The sequence below is a fragment of the Callithrix jacchus genome, chromosome 2, assembly GCF_049354715.1.
Source record: "Callithrix jacchus isolate 240 chromosome 2, calJac240_pri, whole genome shotgun sequence".
Lineage (NCBI taxonomy): Eukaryota > Metazoa > Chordata > Mammalia > Primates > Cebidae > Callithrix > Callithrix jacchus.
This window is the reverse complement of record NC_133503.1, coordinates 53,104,104-53,131,310: the sequence shown is the minus strand read 5'-3', so window position 1 is coordinate 53,131,310 and position 27,207 is coordinate 53,104,104. Positions and strand designations below refer to the sequence as shown.

General features: G+C 49.7%; 2 protein-coding genes across 6 annotated transcripts; one reads left to right on the top strand and one right to left on the bottom strand.

Moving 5' to 3' along the window:
* Window positions 1-1,139: 1,139 nt before the first annotated feature.
* Window positions 1,140-14,537, bottom strand: LOC118150622 (uncharacterized). Of its 5 annotated transcripts, none has more exons than XR_008478903.2 (5): window positions 11,379-14,537; window positions 10,596-10,674; window positions 7,216-7,396; window positions 5,442-5,537; window positions 1,140-4,771 (listed from the first exon to the last, which is right to left on the bottom strand). XR_008478903.2 is itself a non-coding variant. In XM_078365772.1 (4 exons), exons 1-4 carry the CDS (start codon window positions 11,528-11,530, stop codon window positions 4,769-4,771), a joined length of 330 nt encoding a protein of 109 aa, XP_078221898.1. In that variant the 5' UTR covers window positions 11,531-14,537; the 3' UTR covers window positions 1,140-4,768. The 5 variants fall into 5 exon arrangements, 1 of the variants encoding a protein (XP_078221898.1); XR_013532500.1 differs by having other exon boundaries at window positions 5,442-5,534; XR_013532498.1 differs by having other exon boundaries at window positions 7,216-7,311.
* A 34-nt stretch (window positions 14,538-14,571) lies between these two features.
* LOC118150627 (rRNA methyltransferase 2, mitochondrial) lies at window positions 14,572-22,962 on the top strand. Its single transcript, XM_035289153.3, is given in 4 exon segments — window positions 14,572-14,625; window positions 17,232-17,521; window positions 21,636-21,962; window positions 21,965-22,962. Coding segments are annotated over 4 exon segments (738 nt in total). The 5' UTR covers window positions 14,572-14,617; the 3' UTR covers window positions 22,078-22,962.
* The last annotated feature ends 4,245 nt before the right edge of the window (window positions 22,963-27,207 follow it).

Below are 27,207 nucleotides of genomic sequence, written 5' to 3'. Positions count from 1 at the left end.
AGGGGCTGATCGGGGGGAAGAGAGGCTGCTTCCTGCTGCAGGTGGAGGCCCTGTGCTGGGAGAGTGGGGTTCCCCATGTCTCTCCAGCCCTCCTGCTGCCCATGGCCCAAGCCCAAGCCTGTGCTGGGCATTGCAGCCTTGCCCAGCTGGCAGGGACAGCTGGGTGTGATGCCAGTGGAGATGTCAGATGCCGCCCGCCCTGGGAGAACAGGCAGCTGGCGGGGTCACAGGAGGGGGGCTGCAGATCACAGTGAAAGGGAACATTCTTACTGGATCCTCCTGTCCTGTGGACTCAGGGTCACCATGCAGACAGCTGCCCTCTGTCTGCCATAGAGGCAGTGCAGACAGGGGAGACAGGTAGGGCTTTGATGGGCACGGGGACTCCTAGCTGAGGGATGTCAGGGTGGCTCTGTGCACCTGAGGCCTTTACTCTTGCTTTGGGGGTCAGGTCATGTCCAGAGCACTTTAGGAGGCTGCTGGGATCAACACCCAATACACCCAATAAACTGGAATTGTTTACACACAACCTACATTTTGGACAGTTTATGGATAACTGTGTGAACAACTTTTATTAAATGTGTATGAAAGTTGGGCAGCGGAGGGGGACAAGCCTATGGGCTTTAGCCTCAGTTTCCCACACTGCAGGGGGGTTTTGAGATGACACCTCCAGCTAGTGGCACTGAGCATGTGTCCTGCCCTCCGCCAGCTGCCCACCTCTGGGACAGTCTCCATCCTCTCCCACCTCTGTGCAGCACGGGTCGCAGCCCAGCACATCTGGCAGCTTCCTGTGGACAGGACTTGGCAGGCTGTGCTGGTGTCTGGAGAAGGAAGTTTAAAAAGAGACCAGCTGGGCGTGGTGGCTCATTCCTGTAATCCCAGCACTTTGGGAGGCTGAGGCAGGCGGATCACGTGAGGTCAGGAGTTCAAGACCAGCCAGGTCAACATGGTGAAACCCTGTATCTACTAAAAATACAAGTACTAGTCGGGCGTGGCAGTGTGCACCTGTAATCCCACCTACTTGAGAGGCCGAGATGGATGGGAGGATCGCTTGAACCTGGGAGGTGGAGGTTGAAATGAGCTGAGATCACATCACTGCACTCCAGCCTGGGCAAAAGAGGCAATAAAACGAGACTCCCATCTCCAAAAAACAAAGGTTGAAGACCTTTATTTTCCTTTCTGTACAATCACACTACAGACAAAACCCAGCTCTGATCCACTTGCGCCCAGGTGAACAGACGGTTTGCAGCTGTTCAGCAGCCAAGTTTCCTGCCCAGGGGCTCCCCAGGCTCCCGCTAGACCGCATCCACCCCTCGGAGTGTGTAGTCCAGGATGGTGTCTTGACCCTGGAACTTGAAGTACCCGTGGACTTTTTCTTCTGAAGTAGGAATTGAAACCAGTAGCTGTCATCTGGCCACATGTCCTTGAAGGGGATCTGGTCCAGCTGGAACCAGTGTGGGCACATTTCTGTACCGAGGGGAGAAGAGGAGGCACTGACATGCAACCCAAATTTAATGCTTATTATTATTTTTGTAGAGACGGGGGTCTCACTATGTTGCCCAGGCTTGTCTTGAACTCCTAGGCTCAGGCGATCCTCCTGGCTTAGCCTCCCACAGTGCTGGGATTACAGCTGTGAGCCACTGCATCAGGCCAGCCCAAACTTAAACTGGCTCTCTGAGGAGTACACTGAGTGATCATGAGGAACTGATGATCGTTCGTATTTAATCCTCTGACCATGTTTCTCATTTTGGGGTAGGAAGTGGCTGCAGTGACCATAGCTCAGGGCCCTACGCTGGCATTGTGGGGTGGATGGGACACAGGCTGCCTGCTACCTGGCACTCAGAGCTGGTTTGCGCTGATGGTCTTTCTCCCAGCCAGGAGATGGAACGTGCATGGTGGGGAGTGGGGAGCAGGCCCCATGAGGCTCTCCACAGGGGTCCCCTGGATGCTGTCTGTGCAAAAGACATGCACATCCATGAGCTCAGGTTCGCCCACGAACTCAAACACGATCTGGCCCACCTTGTGCAGCGCATCCACTGTCAGACCGCTCTCCTCCTGTAGCTCCCTGTAGGCAGAGGTGGACGGGGGAGGGAGGATGGAGGGCGTCAGGCAGGCCACCATGCCCACATGATGGCAGGGGAGGAGGAGCTGGGCATCTGCACAGCCCAGGGAGCCACTGGAGTGGACGGGAGACCCAAGACGTTACCCGGAATGCATTAGCTCGTCCCGACCTGCCTGAGCTTCACAATCAACTTGAACTTTGAAGACACTGAGTTTGGTGGAGAGGCTCTGGGGAGGAGCCCGAAGATGGTGTGGAGCCACTGGTGGGAGGATCGCAGTTCTAGTCCACCATCCTCTGTGTATCAGTGGCAGCCCAGTGGAGTCCAGCCACTTGCCCACGGTCTTGAGACACAAGGGCAGCAGGGTTGGGACTGATACCACTTCCTTCATTCCTGGTTGCTCATTTCCGTGGCTGAGCATCAGAGCCTATGCAGCTGTAGTTATGGCTGCCGGAGCCCTGGGACGTTTGCTCCAGGAACCTGGGTCCTGTATGCTGGGCCTGCCTGCTGAAAGAAATGTCTTTCTAGCCTGGCACTGCTTCTCTGAGAACACAGGATGAAACCACAGCCTTTTTTCGTTGTTGTTGTTGTTTTTTTGAGACGGAGTTTCACTCTTGTTTACCCAGGCTGGAGTGCAATGGCGCAATCTCAGCTCACTGCAACCTCCGCCTCCTGGGTTCAGGCAATTCTCCTGCCTCAGCCTCCTCAGTAGCTGGGATTACAGGCACGTGCCACCATGCCCAGCTACTTTTTTGTATTTTTAGTAGAGACGGGGTTTCACCATGTTGACCAGGATGGTCTCGATCTCTTGACCTCGTGATCCACCCGCCTCGGCCTCCCAAAGTGCTGGGATTACAGGCGTGAGCCACCGCGCCCGGCCCTGAAACCGCAGCCTTCTATGATCTCTTTCTTGAAGGAGGAGCTCTGGTTTTAACTTTGGACCCCAGGCTGACCACGCAGGACACGTGCCCTGGGCCTCTTGCTGCAGCCTCTTCCTGCACATTCTTGGGACCTGCTCCCCACAGCTGTTCCTGAAGGAGGTGAAGGGGCTGACCTCACCACGGAGTGCCCAAGTGCTGCTGTGGCTGGTAACAAGTCATTCCCTCTGCTTTGCCACACACAGAGCCAGAAGGCTTCCCTGAAGTAATCTAATGCTATTGCTAACTTAAAAATACTTTAAAAATTACATATATTTTGTAGACGACCAGGAAACAAAACACCATAAACTCATCACCCAGGAATGCCACCATATCAGTGTTTTCCTTTGGCTCTTTCTCCTCTGTACATCCCTTAAAAAATGCAGACATTAACCCTTAATCGCTTAAGGTTAAAAAATAAAAATGCAGCTGGGTGCAGTGGCTCACACCTGTAATCCTAGCACTTTGGGAGGCCGAGGTGGGTGGATCACCTGAGGTCAGGAGTTCAAGACCAGCCTGGCCATCATGGTGAAACCCCATCTTTAAAAAAAATAAAAATAATAAAATAATAAAAAATAAAAATAAAAATGCAAACAGATTGGGTGCAAGGTGGCTCATGCCTGTAATCCCAGCACTTTGGGATGCCAAGATGGGAGGATCACTTGAGCCCAGGAGTTTGAGACCAGCCTGGGCAACATGGCAAAACCCTGTTTCTACACTAGCTGGGCATGGTGACACTTGCCTGTAGTCCCAGCTACTCAGGAGGCTGAGATGGGAGGAACGCTTCAGCCCAGGAGTTAGAGGCTACAGTGAGCTATGATCATGCCACTGCACTCCAGCCTGGGCAACCGAGCTAGACCCTGTCAAAAACAAAAAACAAAAAAACATTATACACATTTTATACCTTGTGCTTTCTACTCAAGAAAGGAGGAGTGAGATGTTCGACACCTCAAGGAATCCAGCCAGCTTCTCAACTGCTGTTTGCTGTGAAAGAATAAAGTGTTCCCATGTCGGGTTATCGTGGAAACCCATGTTGGATACAGCAGTGCTGCTGACATCCCGTTCTGAGCATTTGCTGGCTGTGCTCAGTTGGGTTCTTGCTTAGTCCTTCAGCAGACACTTCTCCAAGACCTACTCTGTGCTGGGACCCTGGGAATGCACGGGCTGTGGCCCCCGGGCATTTCAGTCTGCTCCTCCTACCATGCCTGGCTAATTTATCTGTGGGTGTGCCTGTGTTATTTCATTTTTTTTTGTAGAGACAAGGTCTTGCTATGTTGCCCAGGCTGGTCCCGAACTGCTGGGCTCAAGCGATCCTTCTTCTTTGGCCTCCCAAAGTGCTGGGACTTCAGGTGTGAGCCACCATGCCTGGCCTACATGGTCTGATTTAAGTTATGCCTCCTCAGCATAAGCTGTAGGGACTGGAGAGGAAACAGACCTGGAATCAACATTTATTCAGGGAGATGGCTAATTAAAGCTGGACTTGAGCTAAACAATTAACATGTTTGTTTGTCCTTGCAGGGTGCAAATGGCTCCCCAGCTAGATGCAACAGATGTGCTCAGTGGGGCCTCACCAGCCTCTTGGTGGCCAGCTGTTGCTTGTCTTAAAAAGCGTCACCTCCCGACAGAATGTTGTGACTGATTTCAGTTAATCTTCCCCAACACACGGCAGCATAGGAAGCATGAAGAATCTTCTGGGAGACAGCGTGGAAGCTTCATTTTACAGGCGGGGAGCGCCACGCAGGCGAAGATGATGATGTTTCAGTTCTGCTCAAGTGTCTGCTCTATCCGTGCTACTCACTTCCTCAGACAGCAAACGGGGAACAGGATGAGAAATACATTAAACAAAAATACAGGTGGCGAGGCCTTGGTGGTATGGGGAGGCGGGAGTCAGAGGTCCCTACAGGCCTGCTTCTCATTGGTCCTGCTCCCATGTCCCGGGTCTCACTGGCCTTTGGGGTCAAAGATGCTGCCTAGAAAGATTGTCTCACACTGTGCACCTAATGCCCAAACTTGCACAACCCCCATAATCCAGCACTCCCCCGTACATGTCCCCTGCCCCACAGAGGCTCTGAGTCCAGCCCTCTGGACTGGGGATGAGTGCTCAGGCCTACCCCCTGCAGGTGAATGGGGCTAAGGCAGGAACCAGCCTCCCTGGAGAGTGGGCTGCCAAGGCTCCTCCCTGCCTCCCCCTACTGGGCAGCAAGAGCCTGGGGTCACCCCAGGGGCAAATCTATTCAGACTCACAGGTACTGAAGCCTAGGGCCATGCTGGTGGCCTGGGGCTGCTGTTGTGTTATCCCCTGGGAAGCGAGGCCGTTTGCTGCTGGGTTCCCAGGGCCTTGGGACCCCTAAGCACCAGCCTATCTGGCTCCAGTGTCTCCCATTCCTCACGCCTGCAGATGCTCCCCAATGAGGGATGTTTTTTCCCCCTTTAAGACAGGGTGTTGGCAGGGCACGGTGGCTCTCACCTCTAATCTCAGCACTTTGGGAAGCCAAGGCGGGTAGATCACCTGAGGTCAGGAGTTCAACACAAGCCTGGCTAACATGGTGCAACGCCGTCTCTACTAAAAATATACAAAAAAATTAGCCGGGTGTGGTAGTGAGCCCCTGTAATCCCAGCTACATGGAAGGCCGAGGCAAGAGAATTGCTTGAACCTGGGAGGAGGAGGTTGCAGTGAGCTGAGATCATGCCACAGTACTCCAGCCTGGGCAACAAGAGTGAGACTCCATAAAATTAAAAAAAAAAAAAAAAAAAAAAAGGCAGGGTCTCACTCTGTTGCCCAGGCTGGAGTGCTGTGGTGCGATCACAACATAGTCTCAACCTCTTGGGCTCAAGTGATCCTCCCACCTCTGTCTCCTGAGTAGCTAGGACCACAGGTCTGCACCACCAGACTTGACTGAGTTTTAAAATTTTTAGCAGAGAAGGCTGGTTTTGAATTCTTGAGCTTAAGTGATTCTCCCACCTTGGCCTCCCAAAGTGCTGGATCACAGACATGAGCCACTGTGCCTAGCCTGAGAATATCTTAAGCTTGGGATAGGAAGATTTCTTTAAAAGCATGTGAAAAATGCTAACCATAAAATAAAAATTACATTTTAGATTAATAAACTTCTGTTTACCAAAATGTCACTAAGAGTAGAAGCCACTGAATAGAAAATATTTGCAATATATATAATATCTGACAACTCACATCCAAAATGTTTAAAGAACTACAAATAAATCAGAAATCGTGACCAGCCTGGGTAACAGAGTGAGACCCAGTCTCTTAACAAACAAAATCAGGAAAAGGTAACTAAATTCAAACACGGGCAAAAGGCTTGAGCAGATACTTCACAAAAAAGGAGATCCAAGCGGCCCACAGACACTGAGGAGGCACTCCTGTTCCTCAGTCATCAGGGCACACAGAACCTCAGTGAGCTCACCGCCCCTACCAGAATGGCTAAGATGAAAAGGAGAAAAGTGCCAAATGCTGTTGAGCATCTGGAGGAAGCTGAACTCACATGCCCGTGGTGGGAGTTTGAATCAGTGAAACATCTGTGGAAAATGGTTTGGCAATCTTTGCTGAAGCCAAATATCTACAGGTTTCCTCCAAGGTAACTGTCCACCAGGAAAGGGTGCACACAGGCACCAAAAGACATGTTCAGGATGGTTCCTGGCAGTGGCCTGCAACAGCTTCCAAGGGGAAGGCCCATATGCACAACTGCAGCAGGGCAGGTGACCTGGAGCAGAGCGGGTGACCTGCAGCAGAGCAGGTGACCTGGAGCAGAGCAGGTGACCTGCAGCAGAGCAGGTGACCTGGAGCAGAGCGGGTGACCTGCAGTAGAGTGAGTGACCTGGAGCAGAGCAGGTAAACTGGAGCAGAGCGGGTGACCTGGAGCAGAGTGGGTGACCCGCAGCAGAGCAGGTAAGCTGGAGAGAGCCGGTGACCTGGAGCAAAGCGGGTGAGCTACAGCAGAGCGGGTGACCTGGAGCAGAGCCGGTGACTGGCAGCAGAGCGGGTGAGCCGAAGCAGAGCGGGTGAGCCGAAGCAAAGCGGGTGACCTGCAGCAGAGCAGGTAAGCTGGAGCAGAGCAGGTGAGCTGCAGCAAAGCGGGTGACCTGGAGCAGAGCAGGTGAGCTGCAGCAGAGCGGGTGACCTGGAGCAGAGCAGGTAAGCTGGAGCAGAGCAGGTGAGCTGCAGCAGAGCGGGTGACCTGCAGCAAAGCGGGTGACCTGCAGCAGAGCAGGTGAGCTGCAGTGCATACCTCTGCAGGGCACCACCCAGCAGCTGGAGGAGGATTCACTGCTGTGGCACATGTGATGCTGGAAAGAAGCTGGAGGAGGGCGCAGCCTCTGAAATCCTGCACCGGGAACAGGCCAAAGTCATCAACTGTACTGGAAGTCAGGATGGAGGGCCGGGTTCACGGTCCACTTCTGTTTCTTGATCTGCAAAATGGTTAAACAGGTGGACCAACTGGATGCAGTGGCTCATGCCTGTAATCCCAGCACTTTGAGAGGCTGAAGCAGCTGGGTCACTTGAGGTCAGTTTGAGACCAGCCTGGCTAACATGGTGAAACCTTGTCTCTACCAAAAATACAAAAATTAGCCAGGCGTGGTGGTGCACACCTATAGTCCCAGCTATTTGGGAGGCTGAGGCAGGAAAATCGCTGGGAGGTGAAGGTTGCTGTGAGCAAAGATCATGCCACTGCACTCTAGCCTGGGCAACAGTGCAAGACTCCATCTCGAAAAAAGAAACAGGTGGCTCACACTTGTAATCCCAGCACTTTGGGAGGCTAAGGCATGTGGATCATGAGGTTGGAAGATCAAGACCATCCTGGCCAACATGGTGAAACTCCATCTCTAATGAAAATACAAAAATTAACTGGGCATGGTGGGCTACTCAGGAGGCTGAGGCAGAATTGTCTGAACCCAGGAGGTGGAGGCTGCAGTTAGCCGAGATTGTGCCAATGCACTCCAGCCCAGGTGACAGAGCAAGACTCTATCTCAAAAAAATAAAATAAAATAAATAAAAGAAACAAGTGAACCCACTTCTTAAAAACTCACTACTGATGGAGATTTGTAGTTTTCTATATATGCATGACACTTCAAAAAAAAGCACAAGTTACGCTGGGCACAGTGACTCATGCCTGTAATCCCAGCACTTTGGGCGGGAGGATTGCTTGAGGCCAGGAATTTGACATTAGCCTGGGCAACATGTTGAAACCCTGTTTCTACCAAAAATAAAAAAACTAGCCAGGTGTGGTGGCATGCATTAATAGTCCCAACTACTCGGGAGGATGGCTTGAGCCCAGGAGGTCGAGAAAGCAGTGAGCTATGATCATGTCACCGCACTCTAGCCTGGGCAGTCTTGACCTTATAGAATGATTCTAGGGAAAGACAGATAGGAAGTGAATCATTAAATACGATTAGAAAGGGTGAGAGTGCCGTGAAGGAAAGACACAGGATGAGATTTGTTGAGAACAGTGGGGTGGGGGAAGGCACTTTCTTAGCTGTGAAAGCTGCTGAAGGGTGGGATGGGGGCTCAGCCAGATGAAGAGCAAGGTGGGCAACAGTCTGGGGTGTCTGAGGGGCAGAGTCAGGAGGGAGGGGCAGGGCAAGCCTGTGGGGGGCTCAGTGGCTGACACAGGAGGGCAGCTTTCACTGCATTGGGAGGTGTTAAGGGCTTAATGTGTGAGTGTGTGTCTGTGTGTAGGGGGTTGGGGGAGACCCAGATGCAGTCTGGGAAGGGCCACCTGGCAGCTGTGTGGAGTGGGAACTGCAGAGGGAAGGGTAGAGGTAGCCAGGCCAGCTACAGGGCTGCTGCACCTGTCCAGGTGGGAAATAGATCCATGGATCCAGGTTACACCTGAGGATGAAGTCACAGGCTGCCTGCTGTGCCTTAGTTCCCTCCCTCAAACCCTGAGAACAAGCTACCACTGTATTCAGCACTGAGGGTCTGGAGTGATGGTCCCTCTGTATAATATTTACAGAGGGCAGGAGGGAATTTCCTTGGACCGTGAGAAAGTTCAGAAGAAAACACATCAGGGCTGATGAGGCGGCCTGTGCTTTGCTTGTCACTGGCAGGACAAGCAGAAACCCAGTCACTTGGAGCTCCTCTGTCTAGCCTCCTCAGCCCTGCCGCCTGCTCCCCTCACACTCCCACTTCCCTGCACAGCTGGTGTTCTTCCAGCCCTCTGTGCTTCTGCGAATGTCTCCTTCCTCCCTCCCTCCACGTCCTCCCAGTGAACATCAGACAGACCCTCAGGGTGTTTTCCTGGTGCCGTTATTCACCCTTCCTTTGTCTTGGACACACCTGGGCCTCAGGTGTGGACCAGATCTCTTTCTGCATGTCTCCTGAACCTAGCAGCTGTATGACGAGAGCCCCACAGAGGCAGGGACTGATCTGTTCCTCCCATATCCTCAGGCCCCACACAGAGCAGTGCTAGATCAATCCATGAGCTGATGGGTGGTCTTACAAGATGGAAGACAAAGGGCTGGGCAGGAGGACCCCTGGGGCACCTTTCCTGCCTGTTTCCTGTGCTGCTGTTGCTCTGCGCACACTATAGGTGTGGGCACACTGGATGCCCAACTCATATCCAGTGGGCCTCTTCCCCAGCTGCAGCCCCCAGCAGAGCCCGTCACATTGGCACCTGCCACAGTGCTGATCAAATGTGTCTGTGTGGCTGCAGCCCAGGGTCCCAGGCCTTGGAGGGGATGTACACGCTCAGTGTGTCACACACAGGGCTCTCCAAACTGAGGGTTGGAACCCATGTGCCCTATGAAATCAGGATTGCAATTGAAAAAAAAGGGTCCAGCACAGTAGCTCATGTCTGCAGTCTTAGCACTCTGGGAGGCCCAGGTGAGAGTATCGTTTGAACCCAGGAGTTTGAGACCGGTCTGAGCAACAGAATGAGACCCCATCTTTACAAAGAATTAAAAAACTAGCTGAGCATGGTGGCAGGAGCCTGTGGTCCCAGCTACTCGCGAGGCTGAGGCAGAAGGATCATTTGAGCCCAGGAGTTTGAGGCTGCAGTAAGCCATAAGCGTGCCACTACACGCCAGCCTGGGTGAGATCCTGATTCTGGAGGGGAAAAAAAAAAAAAAAAAAGAATCAGAAATAGTAGGGTGCTTTTTAATGTAGTAAGGGTGGCTTCTGCAGCTTATTTTAGCTGTACCTGTAAACCTGAGCGTGTATACTCTATCAGAGTATAAAACGTATTTCTCACTGCAGGTTGTGATGAAAAATTTGGAAAGCCCCTGGGCTGCAGTGTCCTGGCTTTCCCCCGTGCCAGGACCCTCTTTTTTTTTTTTTTGAGATGGAGTCTTGCTGTATCACCAGACTGGAGTGCAGTGGCGCAATCTTGGCTCACTGCAACCTCTGCCTCCTGGGTTCAAGCAATTCTGCCTCAGCCTCCCGAGTAGCTGGAACTACGTGTGCACCACCACACCTGGCTAATTTTTGTATTTTGTTTTTTCTAGTAGAGATGGATTTCACCATGTTGGCCACGATGGTCTTGATCTCCTAACCTCACGATCTGCCTGCCTCAGTCTCCCAAAGTGCTGGGGCTACAGGCGTGAGCCACCGCACCCGGCTGCCAGGACCCTCTTTCCTCTGTATTTCTCCTCTCCGGGGAAGGTGACCTACCTTTCTCAGAGCAGGAACACGAACAGGGGCTACATCTGGGCAGGACTTTGTGATGTTTACACAGACGATCTCGTTGACCCTGTGATGGGTGAGGGGTGTCTGGAGGACTGTGTGATCTTGGGCAAGCTGCTCAACCTCTCTGGGCTTCAGTTCCTATCTCAGTGAAGCTGAGGATGCAGTGAGATTTTGTGTGCAAAGGGTGTGAGATAAATGCGATCAACTCCTTTGCACAAAGTAACCAACTGGCTGATGAGCCCTCCAGTGACAGTGAGGATGCCAGGAGTGCTCAATTAAGCCAGAAGGTACAGTAGCTCCCAGATACAACCCGCACCCCCAGCACCACTGCGCCAGAGCAGCTGACACACACTCAGTGCTTACTACACACCACGCACCACCACACCACAGCAGCACACACTTAACACTCAGTGCACACCACACACACCATAGCAGCTCACACACCACACACCACACCACAGCAGCTCACACACTCACCACTCACTACACACCACACACCACACCACAGCACCTAACACACACTCCACACTCAGTACACACCAGGCACTGCTCTAAGTCCTTTATGCTGCTCTCATTTAATCTTCAAGAGTTCTAAGGTCTGGATGCTGTTCTTATTCCCATTCTGAGGTGAAGACACTGAGGCTCACAGGTTAACCCATGCTCCAGGTCACTTAGCTCTAAGTGGTGAAGCCAAGGCTTTGGCCCTGCAGCCCGAATCCCTGTGCCCTGGGAAAGCCGGTTCCACGGCCAGCCCCGCCCCACTTGTACCTCTTGGCTCCCTCCTCGGTGGTCTCTCCTTCTTGCACTTTGCCCCCAAAGCCATTCCAGCGGCCGGCCCCAAAGCCTCGCTTTTTCATGCCCAGGAGAACTTGCTGAGGCTGCAGGACCAGCACCAGCGTAGAGAGCCTGGAGGCGCCCATGGTCCCTGGGTTCTGAAAGGAAAGTTCTGAGGGCAGAGTTGGTGGTGACACTCATGGAGGAAGCAGGTGCCAAGGCCCAGGAGGAAGGGGATGTGCTTTGGGAGGCGGGGAGGGGAAGCCGTGATTGCTGGCTTGTTGGGGTCCGGCACGTCTGCCGGGGGACTACCGACCTGCGGGAGTCCCCGAGACCGCCAACGTAGATGTCTCGTTCAACCTGAGAGAGAGAGTGCGCGGAAGAGAAAGAATATAGAAAAGTAGAGTCTGGAGGGCTGGGCAGTGCAGCAGCAGCCACAGCGAGCCACAGTGACAGCCACAGCGATTTTATTCTTGTGGGTTACAGCTTTTATACCTTTTTCTTGTTACATTTACTTAATCTCAGTAGAAAGAAAAAAAAAGGGGTAAACAGAAAGGAAATAGAAACTCCATAAAAAATAGTTATCAGGGGCTTGTGATATCCGCTCAGAAAGCAGTTTAAGGGGGCTTGTGATAGGAGTTTACATTTCAAAGATACAATGGCGCCCTTAAGGTGGCTGGTTAAACCTGTTTTTCACCAGGAGCTAAAACAAAGGCTTGGCTCCAGGGAAAATATGGGCAGAGGTCTCTGCTCCTCTTAGGCATCTCAATTGCAGCAAGTTTATTGCTTACACAGAGACTGATGGGGACATGGAAGCAGACTGCATAATGTCCTCATAAACTTCAGGCCTTTGCTTTGCATTCTGTTGTTGCTTTTAGTGACTCAGCTCGCGGCCCTTTGTCTCACTCGACAGCCCTCGAGGTGGGGAAATGCAGACAGGTCCAGCAGCCAAACTGGGGCGAGTCAACTAGCTGTCTCGAGCCCTTGGCGCGAACACTACACTGGCTCTAACTTCCTTTCCCCTAACTCAGCTGCAAAGGACAAAGTGACCTTTCCAGAGCAGACTCTTGCTCCTGCGTCTGCCCCCAGGAACCCCCTGGCCATAGGCACAGCAGTGGGGCAGAACAGTCTCTGTGCCTGACTGACACCAAAAGAACCACACAATTTATCCTGTGGTTCTCAGGTCAGGCTTCAACACTGGCCTTTTGATTAACAGGAGCTTCTTCCAGCCTAGTGGGACCTGGCCTGCTTCTCCTGTAGCAGGCTTCCCAATTCACAGGAAATGCGTGACTGCAGACACAGGTCCACTTAGCCGGGCCCGGCTAGTCCTCCCTCCTGTGACAGGAGTTTATACCCCACTCACTCTGCTCCTACTGTGGCCACTGTGGGACCTGGTACCCAGAGAGGCCACTGGAAGCAAGGGCCCTTCCTGCTCCCACAGGTGGGCAGGTCCAGGTCCAGAGAAGGACTCTGAGGGTGATGCCTCCACCAAGTCTCTGCTGGAAAAAGGACTCTGGAGAAATGCTGGGGGACCAGGACCAACTTACCTTCTCTTCCTCTCTCTCTCCTTCTTTCTTTTGAGACCTTCCCTCCTTTCTTTCGAGACAAGAGCTGGGGGACCAGGACCAATTTTCCTTTATTTATTTATTTATTATTTAGGGACAAGAGCCTGCTCTGTTGCCCAGGCTGGAGGAGAGTGGTATTATCTGGTTTCACTGCAACTTCGGCCTCCCGGGCTGAAGCTGCCTCCTGCCTAAGCCTCCAGCATAGCTGGGACCACAGGCATGAGCCACCATGCCCAGCTAATTTTTGTATTTTTAGTAGAGATGGGATTTTGCCATGTTGCTCAGGCTGGTCTTGAACTCCTGGGCTCAAGCAATCCACCCACCTCGGCCTCCTAAAGTGCTGAGATTTACAGCCATGAGCCAGTGCACCCAGCCAGGACCAACTTTTCTGGGGTCTACACCTGTCCCCCAGGACAGGACTCAGACACAGAATTCAGGACCAGTGATCCTCCTTAGAAGTTGTGGTGTCTAAGAAAAGGGATGGGACAATAAGGAAGCGGGGCAGGGAAGGGCTGGCTAGAAGAGGGCGTGGTTTCTGGCTTGGGCTCCACCCCCAGGCCTGTGCCCAGGAACCTAGGTGAGGACAGGCATTTCTGTTTTCCTGCCTAAATGTTGTATTTCCCAAGCCCGCCAGGACCCCATCCTGTGCCTTTAAAACCCCCCAGACCCTACTGGGCAGAGAGACACAAGCCGCTAGACATCAAGAGGATGTGAAGAGCAAACCAACAGGCACCAGCAGCAGGCCGGCAGGGAATCAACTGGCAGAACCACAAGGAGTTTGGCAGGGGCGGTGGGAGGAGAGCCTGGGCTGCCTGGCGGCCTTGACTCCAAGGGAAAAACCATCTTCCTGCTCCAACTCCCTTCTGGCTCCCCCATGTGCTGAGGGCTACTTCCACTCAATAAAACCTTGCACTCATTCTCCAAGCCCACGTGTGATCCCACTGCTCCAGTACACCAAGGCAAGAAACCCCGGGATACAGAAAGCCCTCTGCCCTTGCGATAAGGCAAGGAGGCTAATTGAGCCGACACAAGCCACCTATACCGCTAAACTGAAAGAGCACCCTGTAATACATGCCCAGCGGGGCTTCAGGAGCTGCAAACATTCACCCCTAGACACTACTGTGAGGTCAGAGTCCCACAGCCTGCCTGTCTGTATGCTCCCCTAGAGGCTTGAGCAGCGGGGCACTGAAGAAGTGAGCCACATCCCTATCGCACGCCCTTCAAGAAGGGCAAGGGAACCTGTCCCATTTCATTGAGACTGGGTCCTGGTGGTGGAGGCAGGTCAGACAGAGTAAATGGGTTTGTGGCTGAGCTTCTCACGAGGCCCGTGTACTTTGTCCTGACACTGATTTGTTCCTGCCAGAAGCCATGGTTTCCGAAGTAAATTTTTGTGATGATTTACTGCCGGTCTTTCCCGACCCCGCTCTCCTGGTCTCCCCCAAGCCCCTGACCCCCCGGCTCGGCTCCACTGGTCTCCTCCAAGCCCATGGGCTACGCTTACCGGATCTCCTGCAGCCCGCTGGCTCAGCTCCCCTACCTGGTCACCCCTGCTACTAGAATCCCCGCGCGCACTTTCCGTACCTGCACTGCCGCTTCTGGGGACGGAACCTCTGACCGGAAGTGAGGTGAGGCATTTCCGGCGGCTTGCTGCAGGCGCGGGGGCTACCCATGGCGGGGTGAGAGGGGTGCCGGTGGCGTGCGTGCAGGAGGCGGGAGTGGTTGTGGGTCCGCCCCGTCATCTTCCTCCGTCCTGGCCTCAGGTCTGGATCCCAAGCGCTGGGCACTGTCGCTGCACTGAGCGAGCGCGACAGGAGCGAGGCCGGGGCTCCGGGTCTCAGATTCCTGGGAGGAGGGCATCCTCAGATCTCCAAGGGTCGGCGGAGCCGTGGGGAGGCCGAGGCGGTGGGGGCCGAGTCCAGGTGCGGGAGCAGCGCCGGGGCCCAGATCCGAGGCGCCCGGGGCTGCGCCGGGGGCTTCCTTTCATGAGCCGGGTAGCTCCACTGCCCACGTTTCCGGGGCTGTCGAGTATGCTCTCGCCCCTTGGACCAGCCTGTGCCGTTCTCCCGGGAGACCTCTTCAGCCTAGTGAAGACAACGACTCATGGTCACCAGTCAGTGCGTCCTGGCTGGTTGGCACACTTTGGTGTTGCAGAAGCTAGAAGCTTTGGTTTTGGAGCCATGGGGGTAGTAACTTTTTTTTTTTTTTTTTATTAGAAAGATGGACATGGAGACCGGGCTTGGTGGCTCACACCTGTCATCCCCGCACTTTGGGAGTCTGAGGCGGGAGGATCGTTTGAGCTTAGGAGTTCGAGACCAGCCTAGGGAATATAGTGAGATGCCATCTCTAAAAAAAGTTTTTAAAAATAAAATAAAAAAAGCCCAGGCATGGTGGTGCATATCTGTAGTCTCAGCTACTCACGAGGCTGAGGTGGTGGGAGGTTCACTTGAGACCCAGAGGTTATGGCAGCAATCAGCTGCGATTTTGACACTGCACTCCAGCTTGGGTGATAGCAAAACTCTGCCTATTAAAAACCAAACAACCAAAAAGTGGCCGGGTGAGGTGGTTCATGTCTGCAATCCCAGCACTTTGGGAGACCGAGGTGGGCGGATCGCCTGAGGTCAGGAGTTGGAGACCAGCTTGGCCAGCAGGGTGAAACACTATCTCTACTGAAAATAGAAAAATACGCCAGAAGTGGTGGTACACACCTGTAGTCCCAGCTACTCAAGAGGCTGAGGTGGGAGGTTCTCTTGAGCTCCAGAGGTTGTGGCTGCAGTCAGCTGTGATTGTGCCACTGCACTCCAGCCTGGGTGGCAGCAAAACCTTGTCTAAAAAAAAAAAAAAAAGAAAAATGGCCACGTACAGTGGCTCAACACCTGTAATCCCAGGACTTTGGGACGTCGAGGTGGGTGGATCACCTGAGATCAGGAGTTTGAGACCAGCCTGGGCAACATGGTGAAACCCATCTATGCTGAAAATTCAAAAATTAGATGGATGTGGTGGTGGGTGCCTGTAATCCCAGCTACTTGGGAAACTGGGACAGGAGAATTGCTTGAACGTGGGAGTTGGAGGTTGCAGTGAGCTACCACTGCACTCTAGCCTGGGTGACAGAGTGAGACTCTGTCTCCAAAAAAAAAGAAAAAAGGGCATAGAACTTACTTGGTGAGGTTGTTCTCAGAGTTAAACAGGGGAGGTGTGTATAGCTTTCACCTGATTAGCTATTGTGGGCTATGAATAAATTGTTACAGCACAGCTTGTCCAGAGAATCTTGGAAATTGTCCTTCAGCAATTCACACGGGTTTAGTTCAATTTTATTTAAGACATGTAGGTGGGAGGACTGTTTGAGCCCAGGACTTTGAGTCTGTGTTGAGCCATGACCTTGCTACTACACTCTAGCCTGGGCTATAGAGCGAGACCTAGTCTCAAGAAAAAAAAAAAAAAAAAAATGGGACAGGCCAGATCCTCTGTGCCAGCTGCCAAAGCCCTGGAACTAGGTAACTCAGGCAAGGACCTGTCCTTAGGAGGTTTTCTTGCAGTCTCTCATAGCCCAATGAAGGTTTTTTGCCAGATGAGAAAAGAATATTACTTTAATGAATTAGTTTCTTTATTATTATTATTATTTTTTTTTCTTTTTTTTTTTTCTTTTTTTTTCTTTATTATTTTTTTTGAGACGGAGTTTTGCTCTTGTTACCCAGGCTGGAGTGCAATGGCATGATCTCGGCTCACCGCAACCTCCGCCTCCTGGTTTTAGGTGATTCCCTTGCCTCAGCCTCCCGAGTAGCTGGGAGTACAGCCGTCCGCCACCATGCCTGTAAATTTTTAATTTTAGCTGAGACAAGATTTCACCATGTTGGCCAGGCTGGTCTTGAAATCCTGACCTCAGATGATCCAAGACCTGCCTTGGCCTCCCTAAGTGGTGGGATTATAGACGTGAGCCACTATGCCCGGCCCCTAATCTCTTTGTATACAGACATTAGTCCTGTTGGAATAGGGCCTACCAATATGACCTTGTTTTAACTTGATCATCTCTTTAAGGGCCCTGTCTCCGAATACACTTGTATTCTGAGGTACTGGGGGTTAGGACATCAATACATGAATTTTGTGGGGACACAGTTCGGCCTGCAATGCCTGCTTTCTGACTGTATTGCTTTGTCAGTTCACCTCCCCTCCTGGGTCTTGGTGCCTCATCTCTAGAAATGAAAGAGTTGAACCGAGGGCTCTCCCAGCTCATGACCTGCTGATCTGTGTGATTGCCAACCTGCCTGCTTCTCTTCTCTCCTACCAGGTTCTTGAAGCTGGTGTGTGCTTCCTTTCAGCGTAAAGGGTTCCACACTGCCAGGAGTCACTGCAAGAATCAGACAGGTGCTGAGCACCTGTGGCTGACTCGGCATCTTAGGGACCCATTTGTGAAGGCTGCGAAGGTGGAGAGTTATCGGTGTCGAAGCACCTTCAAGCTCCTGGAGATGAATGAGAGGCATCAGATTCTGCGGCCTGGCCTTCGGGTGTTAGACTGTGGGGCAGCTCCTGGGGCGTGGAGTCAGGTGGCGGTGCGAAAGGTCAGTGCCACAGGCACAGGTGGGAACTCTGCATGGCTGTTGGCACCTTCTGGCTACCCTGAGGCTGAGTGGGCACAGGCAAGCTGCCTCTGCCAGTGGATATGGGATGGTTGAGCCCTTTTCTGAAAGCACCCACTTCCGAGTTGGTGGTTTGGTAATGGTAATGATAAAAACAGGATCCTGCCATTTTCAAACTGAAAGACAAGGTAGAAAGGTGCAGTGAAAATGGAGATGACCTCACATGATACCTCCTTTAGGAGGTAATGGCTCCAGCACGCCGGTGTATGTCCTTCCAGGCCTATGTTTGCATAGATCCCTCATGTGTTTAAAAGCAATGTCGGGTCATACTCTTATTGCTAATTTTCAGCCTTACTGGAGCTATTTTTGCTTAATAATACACACATATATATATTTTTGTTCCCCTTCCCCAAGATGGAGTCTTGCTCGTAGCTGAGGCTGGATGCCGTGGCATGATCCCGCCTCACTGCAGCCTCTGCATCCCGGGTTCAAATGATTCTCCGGCCTCAGCCTCCAGAGTACGTGGGATTACAGGCACCTGCCACCACAGCCAGCTAATTTTTTTTTTTTTTTTTTTTTTTTAGTCAAGATGGGGTTTCATCATATTGGCCATGCTGGTCTTGAGCTCTTGACCTCAGGCGATCTGCCCACCTCGGCCTCCCAAAGTGCTGGGATTACAGGTGTGAGCCACTGTGCCTGGCCTCTCTTAATGATATATTGACCTCTCTCCCCAACAGCACAGCTGAATCGACTCCAGAGCTTTCCAAGTCCTGTAAGCCTTAGGGCTTCCTGGTGACCCCACTGGGGCTGCTGCCTCTGGAGCCTAGAGGAGGCTTTGTGGCCAAGGCTATGGATTCTCCACTCTGGGTGAAGCTGAGACAGTTTTCATCTGTTTGTATCTTAGGGTTTTGAGTAAGATTTTCTATATAAAAAGATTCCCCTGAATAATGAGATCAACCAGCCACCCATACAACTTAAGAAACTGTCATCATTGGGAACAGTTACATCCTGTTCCATGATATGCTTGTACGTTAGGTTCTTTACCAGTTCCCTCACCGTGGGCATCAAGGTTGCTTGTGGCTTTTTGCTGGGATGCGTGTGCTGTGGTGAATATCTTTGCCACTGATGTTTCCTGCTGTCAAGCCAGGGTACCTACATGCACTGGCATTTGAACAGGGTAAGACAGTCCACCCAGAGCGTTCCCAGATACCCTACAGTGGGGATACTGGTACCCATTTATTGGTGAGAAAACTGAGGCTCAAGAGTTTTGTGATTTGTTGACAGTGCAGACCTGGAATGCTGGCCCCCTGGATCTGCAAGTCAGCCTCACTGCTGGTTTGCTGTAGGTTTGCCATGAACGCTTGGTGTCTACCTGCATCTCCTGGGTGGTCCCTGCCCGTACTTAGGCCAGGATATGCCTCTTCGGGGTTTTGAACAGCCCTCGCCCCTTTTTCCTTTCCTTTTTTTTTTTTGGGATACAGTCTCACTCTGTTGTCCAGGCTGGAGTGCAATGGCGTGATCTTGGCTCACTGCAGTCTCCATCTCCTGAGTTCAATTGATTTCCAGCTAATTTTTGTATTTTTAGTAGAGACAGGGTTTTGTCATGTTGGCAAGGCTGGTCTTGAACTCCTGACCTCAAGTGATCCGCCCACCTCAGCCTCCCAAGGTGCTGGGATTACAGGCATGAGCCACTGTGCCCTGAGCAGCCCTTTTCTTGTTTTTTTAGCTCAACAATTATTGTCTAAATGAGTAAGTTTGTGTTGGAAATGTCAGTTCCTTTTCTTATTGCTGAGCTTATCACTCTGGAGTCCTCCGAGTAACTGATTTCCATGGTTTCTGTTCCCCTAAGTGCTCTTGAGATGAAGCAAGAAAGTTTGCCTTGTAGGAGGAAGTGACAGGAGCAGAGCACGTGGGGTGATCTGCCTGTTCTTTTCCTCCTGTAAGTCACAAGCATGCGGCCAAAGCCGCCTTCGATGGAAACTTCCGAAGGTTGTAACATGTGGGATGTTACAGGAGCAAAAAGTGAGGGATGAGGCCAGGTGCGGTGGCTCATGCCTGTAATCCCAACACTTTTGGAGGCTGAGGTGGAAGGATCACCTGAGGTCAGGAGTTCGAGACCAGCCTGGACAACATGATGAAACCCTCTCTCTACAAAAAAAAATTAGCCATGTGTTGTGGCATGTGCCTGTCATCCCAGCTACTTGGGAGGCTGAGGTGGGAGGAGTCGCTTGACCCTGGGGAAGTTGAGGCAGCAGTGAGCTGAGGCCAGGCAATGGAGTGAGACCCTGTCTCACACACACACAAAAAGCTGATGTTTATTTGTTTTTTGAGACAGAGTCTCACTCTGTTGTCCATGCTGGAGTGCAGTGGCACAATTTCAGCTCACTGCAACCTCTACCTCCCAGGTTTAAGCAGTTCTCTGCCTCAGTCTCCTGAGTAGCTGGGATTGTAGGACCGTGCCATCTCGCCCAGCAAATTTTTTTTTTTTTTTTTGTATTTTTAGTAGAGACAGCGTTACACCTTCTTGGCCAGGCTGGTCTTGAACTCCTGACCTTGTGATCTGTCTACCTCAGACTCCCAAAGTGCTGGGATTACAGGCATGAGCCACCATGCCTGGCCAACTTGCTGATATTTCGGTAATACCCATTATAAAACTAAAAAGATGCCATTGCTTCGCCTACCTAAAACAAGACTTTTTGCCCATAACTGATCTCAGTGTCTACTCCCCCCTTCTCCCTCTGAACCTACATTCAAAGCCCCACTTCACAAGCTCAATGCCCTTATCTCTTCAGTCGCCTCCACTGAGGAGTGGCGTAGTTCTGTTGAGAAACGTCAGAGTTGATAAACTAAGGGCACAGCCACAGATTTTCTTGTTCAGTCTGCTTAACAGAAAGGCTGTTCCAATGGTAAGGGGAACGGAAGGGTTCGTGTTTCATTTCTGGCTTAAACATTGGAAGTCCACGTATTTTGAAGAGTACCTTATTTTTCAAAGGTGAAAACCCTCAATCTTCAGCCCAGGAAAATGGGACATCTTGTGCCTCATTTTAGCTGGATTTCCTGAGTAGCTGAGACTATAGGCATACGGCACCAGACCCAGCTAATTTTTATGTATTTTGTAGAGACAGGATGTCACTATGTTGCCAAGGCTGGACTGGAACTCCTGGACTCAAGCAGTCCTCTCAGCCTCAAAAAGTGCTGGGATTTATTAGTGTGAACCAGTACACCCAGCCAGTATCAGTTTTTGTACATTATTTTGTATCTGTTAATTTTCCCCATCTCTTGACTTGTTTCCATTAGTTCCTACATTGAAAGCAATTGGATTAAGCTGGATAATGGATTTATTGATTTAATCCAGAGGCACTTTATGTACTAGTATATTATTTTCTTTTCTTTCTTTCTTTCTTTTTTTTTTTTTTTGAGATGGTGTCTTTCTCTGTCACTCAGACTAGATTGCAGTGGCACCATCTTGGCTTACTGCAACCTCCGCCTCCTGGGTTCCAGTGATTCTCCTGCACATTACAGGCATGTGCCACCAAGCCTGACTAATTTTTGTATTTTTAGTAGAGATGGGGTTTCACCATGTTTGCCAGGCTGGTCTCGAACTCCTGACCTCAGGTGATCTGCCCACCTCAGCATCCCAAAGTGCTGGGATTACAGGTGTGAGCCACTGCACCTGGTCTATTTTCCATTTTAGTTTATAAAAAAGACCACTCAGAGATAAGAACCCTTTCATAGAGAGTGAGCCCTGGGTAGTGAAATGATAGCAGATTTGGAATCAGAAGTCCTAGGATCTGGCCTTGGGTACTGAAATGATAGCAGATTTGGAATCAGAAGTCCTAGCATCTGGCACAGGTCTGCCCATCACTGATGCTGACTCTAGGATAGTCACTTCCTGTCTAGGCCTCAGCTTCTCAGGTGTTAAGAGCAGCCACCTCCCCAACTGTGTCTTTATAGGATGTAGATAGTGAGATAAGGCCTGTGTTCATTTATTTGCACATTAGCTCTTTGCCTTGGTTGACATTTTATTTTTATTTCATCACTTTGTAGCATGTACTGTATTTTTGTGAAAAGATTCAGGGTATAAATAAATAACACATTCACCATTTCTTCCTTAGATCTCAGCTCTCCTGTTGGCTTTGTGCTTGGGGTGGATCTTCTTCACATATTCCCCCTGGAAGGAGCAACTTTTCTGTGTCCTGCTGATGTGACTGACCCAAGAACCTCACAGAGAATCCTAGAACTGCTTCCTGGCGGGAGAGCAGATGTGATTCTGAGCGACATGGTGCCCAATGCCACAGGGGTCAGGGACCTAGATCCCGACAGGCTCATTAGCCTGTGCCTGTCCCTTCTGGGCATGACCTCAGACATCCTCCACCCTGGGGGAACATTCCTTTGTAAAACATGGGCTGGAAGTCAAAGCTGTCAGTTACAGAGGAGACTGTCAGAGAATTCCAGAGCATAAGGATCATCAAACCGGAAGCCAGCAGGAAAGAATCATCAGAAGTGTACTTCTTGGCCACACAATACCATGGAAGGAAGGGCACTGTGAAGCAGTGAGGATTTCTTGTGCCATTTTCATAGTGGTTATTAGCTCCTTTTAAGCTCTAAATGTAGGCTGAGCTCCTTCCTGAAGAGTTCCTGGGAGACCTGAGCTGATCTAGGAGATGGAACAGGTCAAGTGGGGAGTTTTTCTCTCTCTTTCTCCCTCTGTCTCTAACCAAAAAGAGATGACAAAAGTAAATTCAGGGCCTATGGAAAATAAAAAAGTCTGCTGTATCGTGATTTGTGAAGATAAAGTTACCAAGAAAAAGAGATAGGTGAGGATAGAAGGATGAAGAAAGACAGACTATAGGAAGGATCAGAAGGGATTCGTTGAGGCAGGGATGGGTGTGCCCATGTGTGCCTTCATCTTATAGACTGTTAAACTGTTACACAGAAACAGGTGTAAGAACATCCACAGGTTTCCAGTTCTTCGTTTGGCTGTTTAGTGTAAAGCAAAAAATCTGGAGGCTGGCTGAGGCTACTCACACCTGTAATCCCAGGGCTTTGGGAGGCTGAGACAGGGGGATCACTTGAGGTCAGGAGTTCAAGACAAGCCTGACCGCAAGTGCCCCCGATCTCTACAAACATGGAGAAACAACCAAACCAAAAGAAGAATCTGAAATTTCCATCTGGTGGATTAACTTCTGTCTTTCTGGTGAATAATCTAGAAATTCATGCATTCTTCAAGCAGCAAGAGTTCCCAGAGCAATTAGGAAAGACGTATTGTTTGCATTTATGCATGTGGTGAGTGTGCTTTGGTTTGTGCTGGAAATAAATACTGGTGTCTGGGCTTCCAAGACCATAAAGGTAATTGCCAGAGCAAGCAGTGATGTGGTGTGTTTATTTTCTTTTACTCTTCTCGGAACTTGATATTTAATAAAATAATAGAGATTGCATTATTTTATTATAGAGACTTTAATGCTTTTAAGTTTTGTTTTTTAAAACTGGCTTCCTCAAAGCCGTTTCCTGGAGGTGTACTTGTCCCTCAAGAAGAATTTGTTGACTGTAACTGTGATTAAATTCCAAGGACTGGTCAGATGTGGTGGCTCACGCCTGTAATCCCAGCACTTTGGGAGGCCGAGGCAGGCAGATCACCTGAGGTCGGGAGTTGGAGACCAGTCTGACCAACATGGAGAAACCCCATCTCTACTCAAAATACGAAATTAGCCAGGCGTGGTGGTGCATGCCTGTAATCCCAGCTACTTGGGATGCTGACACAGGAAAATCACTTGAACCTGGGAGGTGGAGGTTGCGGTGGGCTGAGATTGAGCCATTGCACTCCAGCCTGGGCAACAAGAGCAAAACTCCATCTCAAAACAAACAAAAACGTTCCAAGAACCAGTGGTGGAATTCTAGAAACTCAGAAATCTCCATCAGGGATCTGGGGCTCATTCCAGCTCCTGGAAGGAAGCTGCAGGTCAGATGTTTTTACTTTTCATTTTATTTCTGGTTGCAGTCAGGTAGTTAAGTCCGAGGAATCTTGCCCTACTCCACCTCATTCTCTTCTCATCCCATTTCACTCCTGGGGCACACAATTTGGAAGTCTTTTTCTCTGGAAGAAGGAAAATTCGTTGCAGACCCTTATGAACATCACCTTCTTAGAGGGAAGCCAAAGGCTGGGCAGAGGTGGGAGGAGGAGAGGAGGAGAATTTGGAAATGAGTAAGGCACACCCTTCTCAGGAAGGATCCCAGTTGCAAGGTAGATAAGACTTACCATAAGAATGGTGGGGCCTGGCCAGGTGCAGTGGTTCACGCTTGTAATCACAGCACTTTGGGAGGCCAAGGTGGGAGAATCACGAGGTCAGGAGCTGGAGACCAGCCTGGCCAACATGGTGAAACCCCAACTCTAATAACAATACAAAAAATTAGCTGGATGTGGTGGCGGGGGCCTGTAATCCCAGCTACTTGGGAGGCTGAGGCAGGAGAATTGCTTGAACCTGGGAGGCGGAGGTTGCAGTGAGCAGAGATCCTGCCACTACACTCCAGCCTGGCGACAGAGGGAGACATCATGTCAAAAGAAAAAAAAAATACAAAAATTAGCTGGCATCGTGGTGGGTGCCTGTAGTCCCAGCTACTCTGGAGGCTGAGGCAGGAGAATCGCTTGAACTTGGGAAGAGGAGGTTGGAGTGGGCTGAGATTGCACAACTGCACTCCAGTCTGGGCGACAAAGCAAGACTGCGTCTAAAAAAAAAAAGAGAGGGTGGAGTCTGACCTCACCTCATCTGGTTGGATGCTGTGCTGCGGTTTGCAGAGCACTGGGGAGGTAGCCTAGTAGCATAAATTACATTTCTAGTGGGCCCAGAACAAAGCAATATAACGGATTGATTCAAGCTGATACTGAGTAGCAAAATTTTGTTAAGAGCCAGGAATGTACTGGATTATGGTGATGATTTTTGGATGGTATGTGCTTCATTATTTTATTTGGGGTAGCTACAGTGTAGTTTTGGGTAACAGCTACACTTTGGCACTATTTTCCTTTAAAATTTTTAGTGTCTAAGATTTACTACTAATTAATATATGCCTTTCCAATTCACTTAACACCTTAATAGGTAAAATATTCAGGTGTTACTAGGGTAAATGCTTATTTTCCTACTATTGAGGTTTTTAAAGGCTGTGATTAAAAGAAGTAGAAACCTCTATGAAAGAATTTTTCTTTTCCTTTACATAATATCTTAGAAATGTATTAAAGGCAAGCTATATTTTCCTTACTTGCTTTTGATAGTTTTTTTTTTAAAGCATAGATATCCAGGTTGACAGGCCTCTGAAATGTGAAATTGTAATTTGTATAGATGGCATTACTACAAATCTGAAATCAGTGCTAGGTGTACAAATATAAATTTTTCAATCCTATTATCACATAACAAGATTTCATGGTTTCTTACTGCTGAAAAAAGATGCTATCTTTAGTACTTGTTTTTAATGAAAGACCTTTCTGTGGGAGAGCTATTTTATCGGTAGTTGCTATTGGTGTCTCCATCTGAGAAATAGCCTTTTTTTTCGGTATTTCTAGAAGTGTTCTCAATTTTAAACTGGAATTCTTCAGGTTAGAAAAACCCGGAATAAAATTGTACCCACAGTGGCCATCAACAAGTGTGATATTTCACAAATGCCAGAGACTAAGATCTTTTATTATCTTTTAACAAAACATGATGTCTTTTTTCATAAAAGACTTAAAAAGTATTTGAGAAATGAGGAAATTCTAAAAATAATAAGCCTCTTAGTTAACATGTCATAAAGACTTCTGGCAACTATATGAGGAGAATTTTGAAAACTTGCCCACTGGTAAGTGGCTTTCTAACTATATCCTTGATGTTCCTCAAGCACTGGTTCATTCGTTCCTCCCTACTTAACTTGAGACCCATCCTTCCCTGTTATTGTGTCATCTAGCCAAATCTGAAAGGCCCTTCATGTTTAATTATCATTTCCCCAATCGAGTCCTAAAGTCAATTAAAAAAAAAAAACTCAATTTTTTTTAACTCATTTGTCCTTTGAGCTAAAAGTAAAGGAAGGTAGATTACAGCCATCACTTCACCCTCACAAGTCAATGTTGAACTTTTCAGACATTTAAGAATCTGACTGACCTACCCTTATAAGAGCAGTTACAGAAACTGCAAATTGAGTGAAACCATCATCTGTTTCTACTTGTCAGTACCACATTTGTTTCTTTCTGTATACATTAGCCATTCTGTGCTCTCCAGCTAGTTCTAAAGCTGTTGTGTATAGTGGAAATAGATAAAGTACGATTTTACAAATCACATAGGTTATTGCCATGGAAAAAAAATGTTTTAGCTTCATCGTGCTTAAAGAGGGGCAGAGGGCCGGGCGTGGTGGCTCACACCTGTAATCCCAGCACTTTGGGAGGCTGAGGTGGTGGATCATGAGGTCAAGAGATTGAGACCATCCTGGTCAACATGGTGAAACCCTGTCTCTACTAAAAATACAAAAAAAATTAGCTGGGCATGGTGGCGCGTGCCTGTAACCCCAGCTACTCAGGAGGCTGAGGCAGGAGAATTGCCTGAACACAGGAGGCAGAGGTTGCGGTGAGCACAGACCACACCATTGCACTCCAGCCTGGATAACAAGAGCGAAACTTCGTCTCAAAAAAAAAAAAAAAAAAAAAAAAAAGAGGGGCAGAATAATGAGAATAAATCTCACAGAGAATGTACTCTATAGAAGAGGTAAGTTAACCATATAGTAAGTGAGTTCCAAAATTATTAAAAATGTAGTTGCTCAGTTAGGATAGGAGCAGATCTCTGTGGAGAGTGTAAATTAGTGGAGAGTAAGTCTAGTTAAAATTTGAGATGTACCTTTGTACAAGCGGTTTTAGAGGGAAGCTGGCTTAACCAACACAGTGGAGATACATGTAACAGGTGAGGTCCCTCTAGGGCAGGTCTTCAGAGATTAGCACGAAGGCTACACGGTGTCATCCTGTTGCAGGATGACAGAGCAGAGTCTGAGCTTTCTGTGTTTGGAGAAGCAGCTGACAGAGGATAGCCCTGCTAGACAGAGGATAGCCCTGGTTTCTGTCGAACTTTTGAATGTATATTTATTTTTGAAGCCCAGTAGTTGAGATCCATAACTTGGTAACTTGCCTATGGGAGTCTGATAAGTTTTAATGTAACAGTCCCAAGGGGAGAGGGGCTCATGCCAAGTTCTCCCATATTGAATCTGATAAGGCATCATATTTTTTAAGGGAGAGGGGAGTTCACTCCAGAACATCAAACTGTTTAAAAAACTGTATTACAAAAGAAGTCATTTTCCCAACTTGACTGTGAATGTGCCAATATATTTATTTATTTTTATTGCGTTTCAGGTTTTGGGGTGCATGTGAAGAACATGCAAGATTGTTGCATAGGTACACACTTGGCAGTGTGATGTGCTGCCTTCCTCCCCATCACCTATATCTGGCATTTCTCCCCATGCTATCTCTCCCCAACTCCCAACCCTCCTCTGTCCCTCCCTTATTTCCCACCAACAGACCCCAGTGTGTGATGCTCCCCTCCCTATATCCATGTGTTCTCATTGTTCAACACCCACCTATGAGTGAGAACATGCAGTGTTTGATTTTCTGTTCTTGTGTCAGTTTGCTGAGAATGATGGTTTCCAGGTCCATCCATGTTCCTACAAAGGACACGAACTCATTGT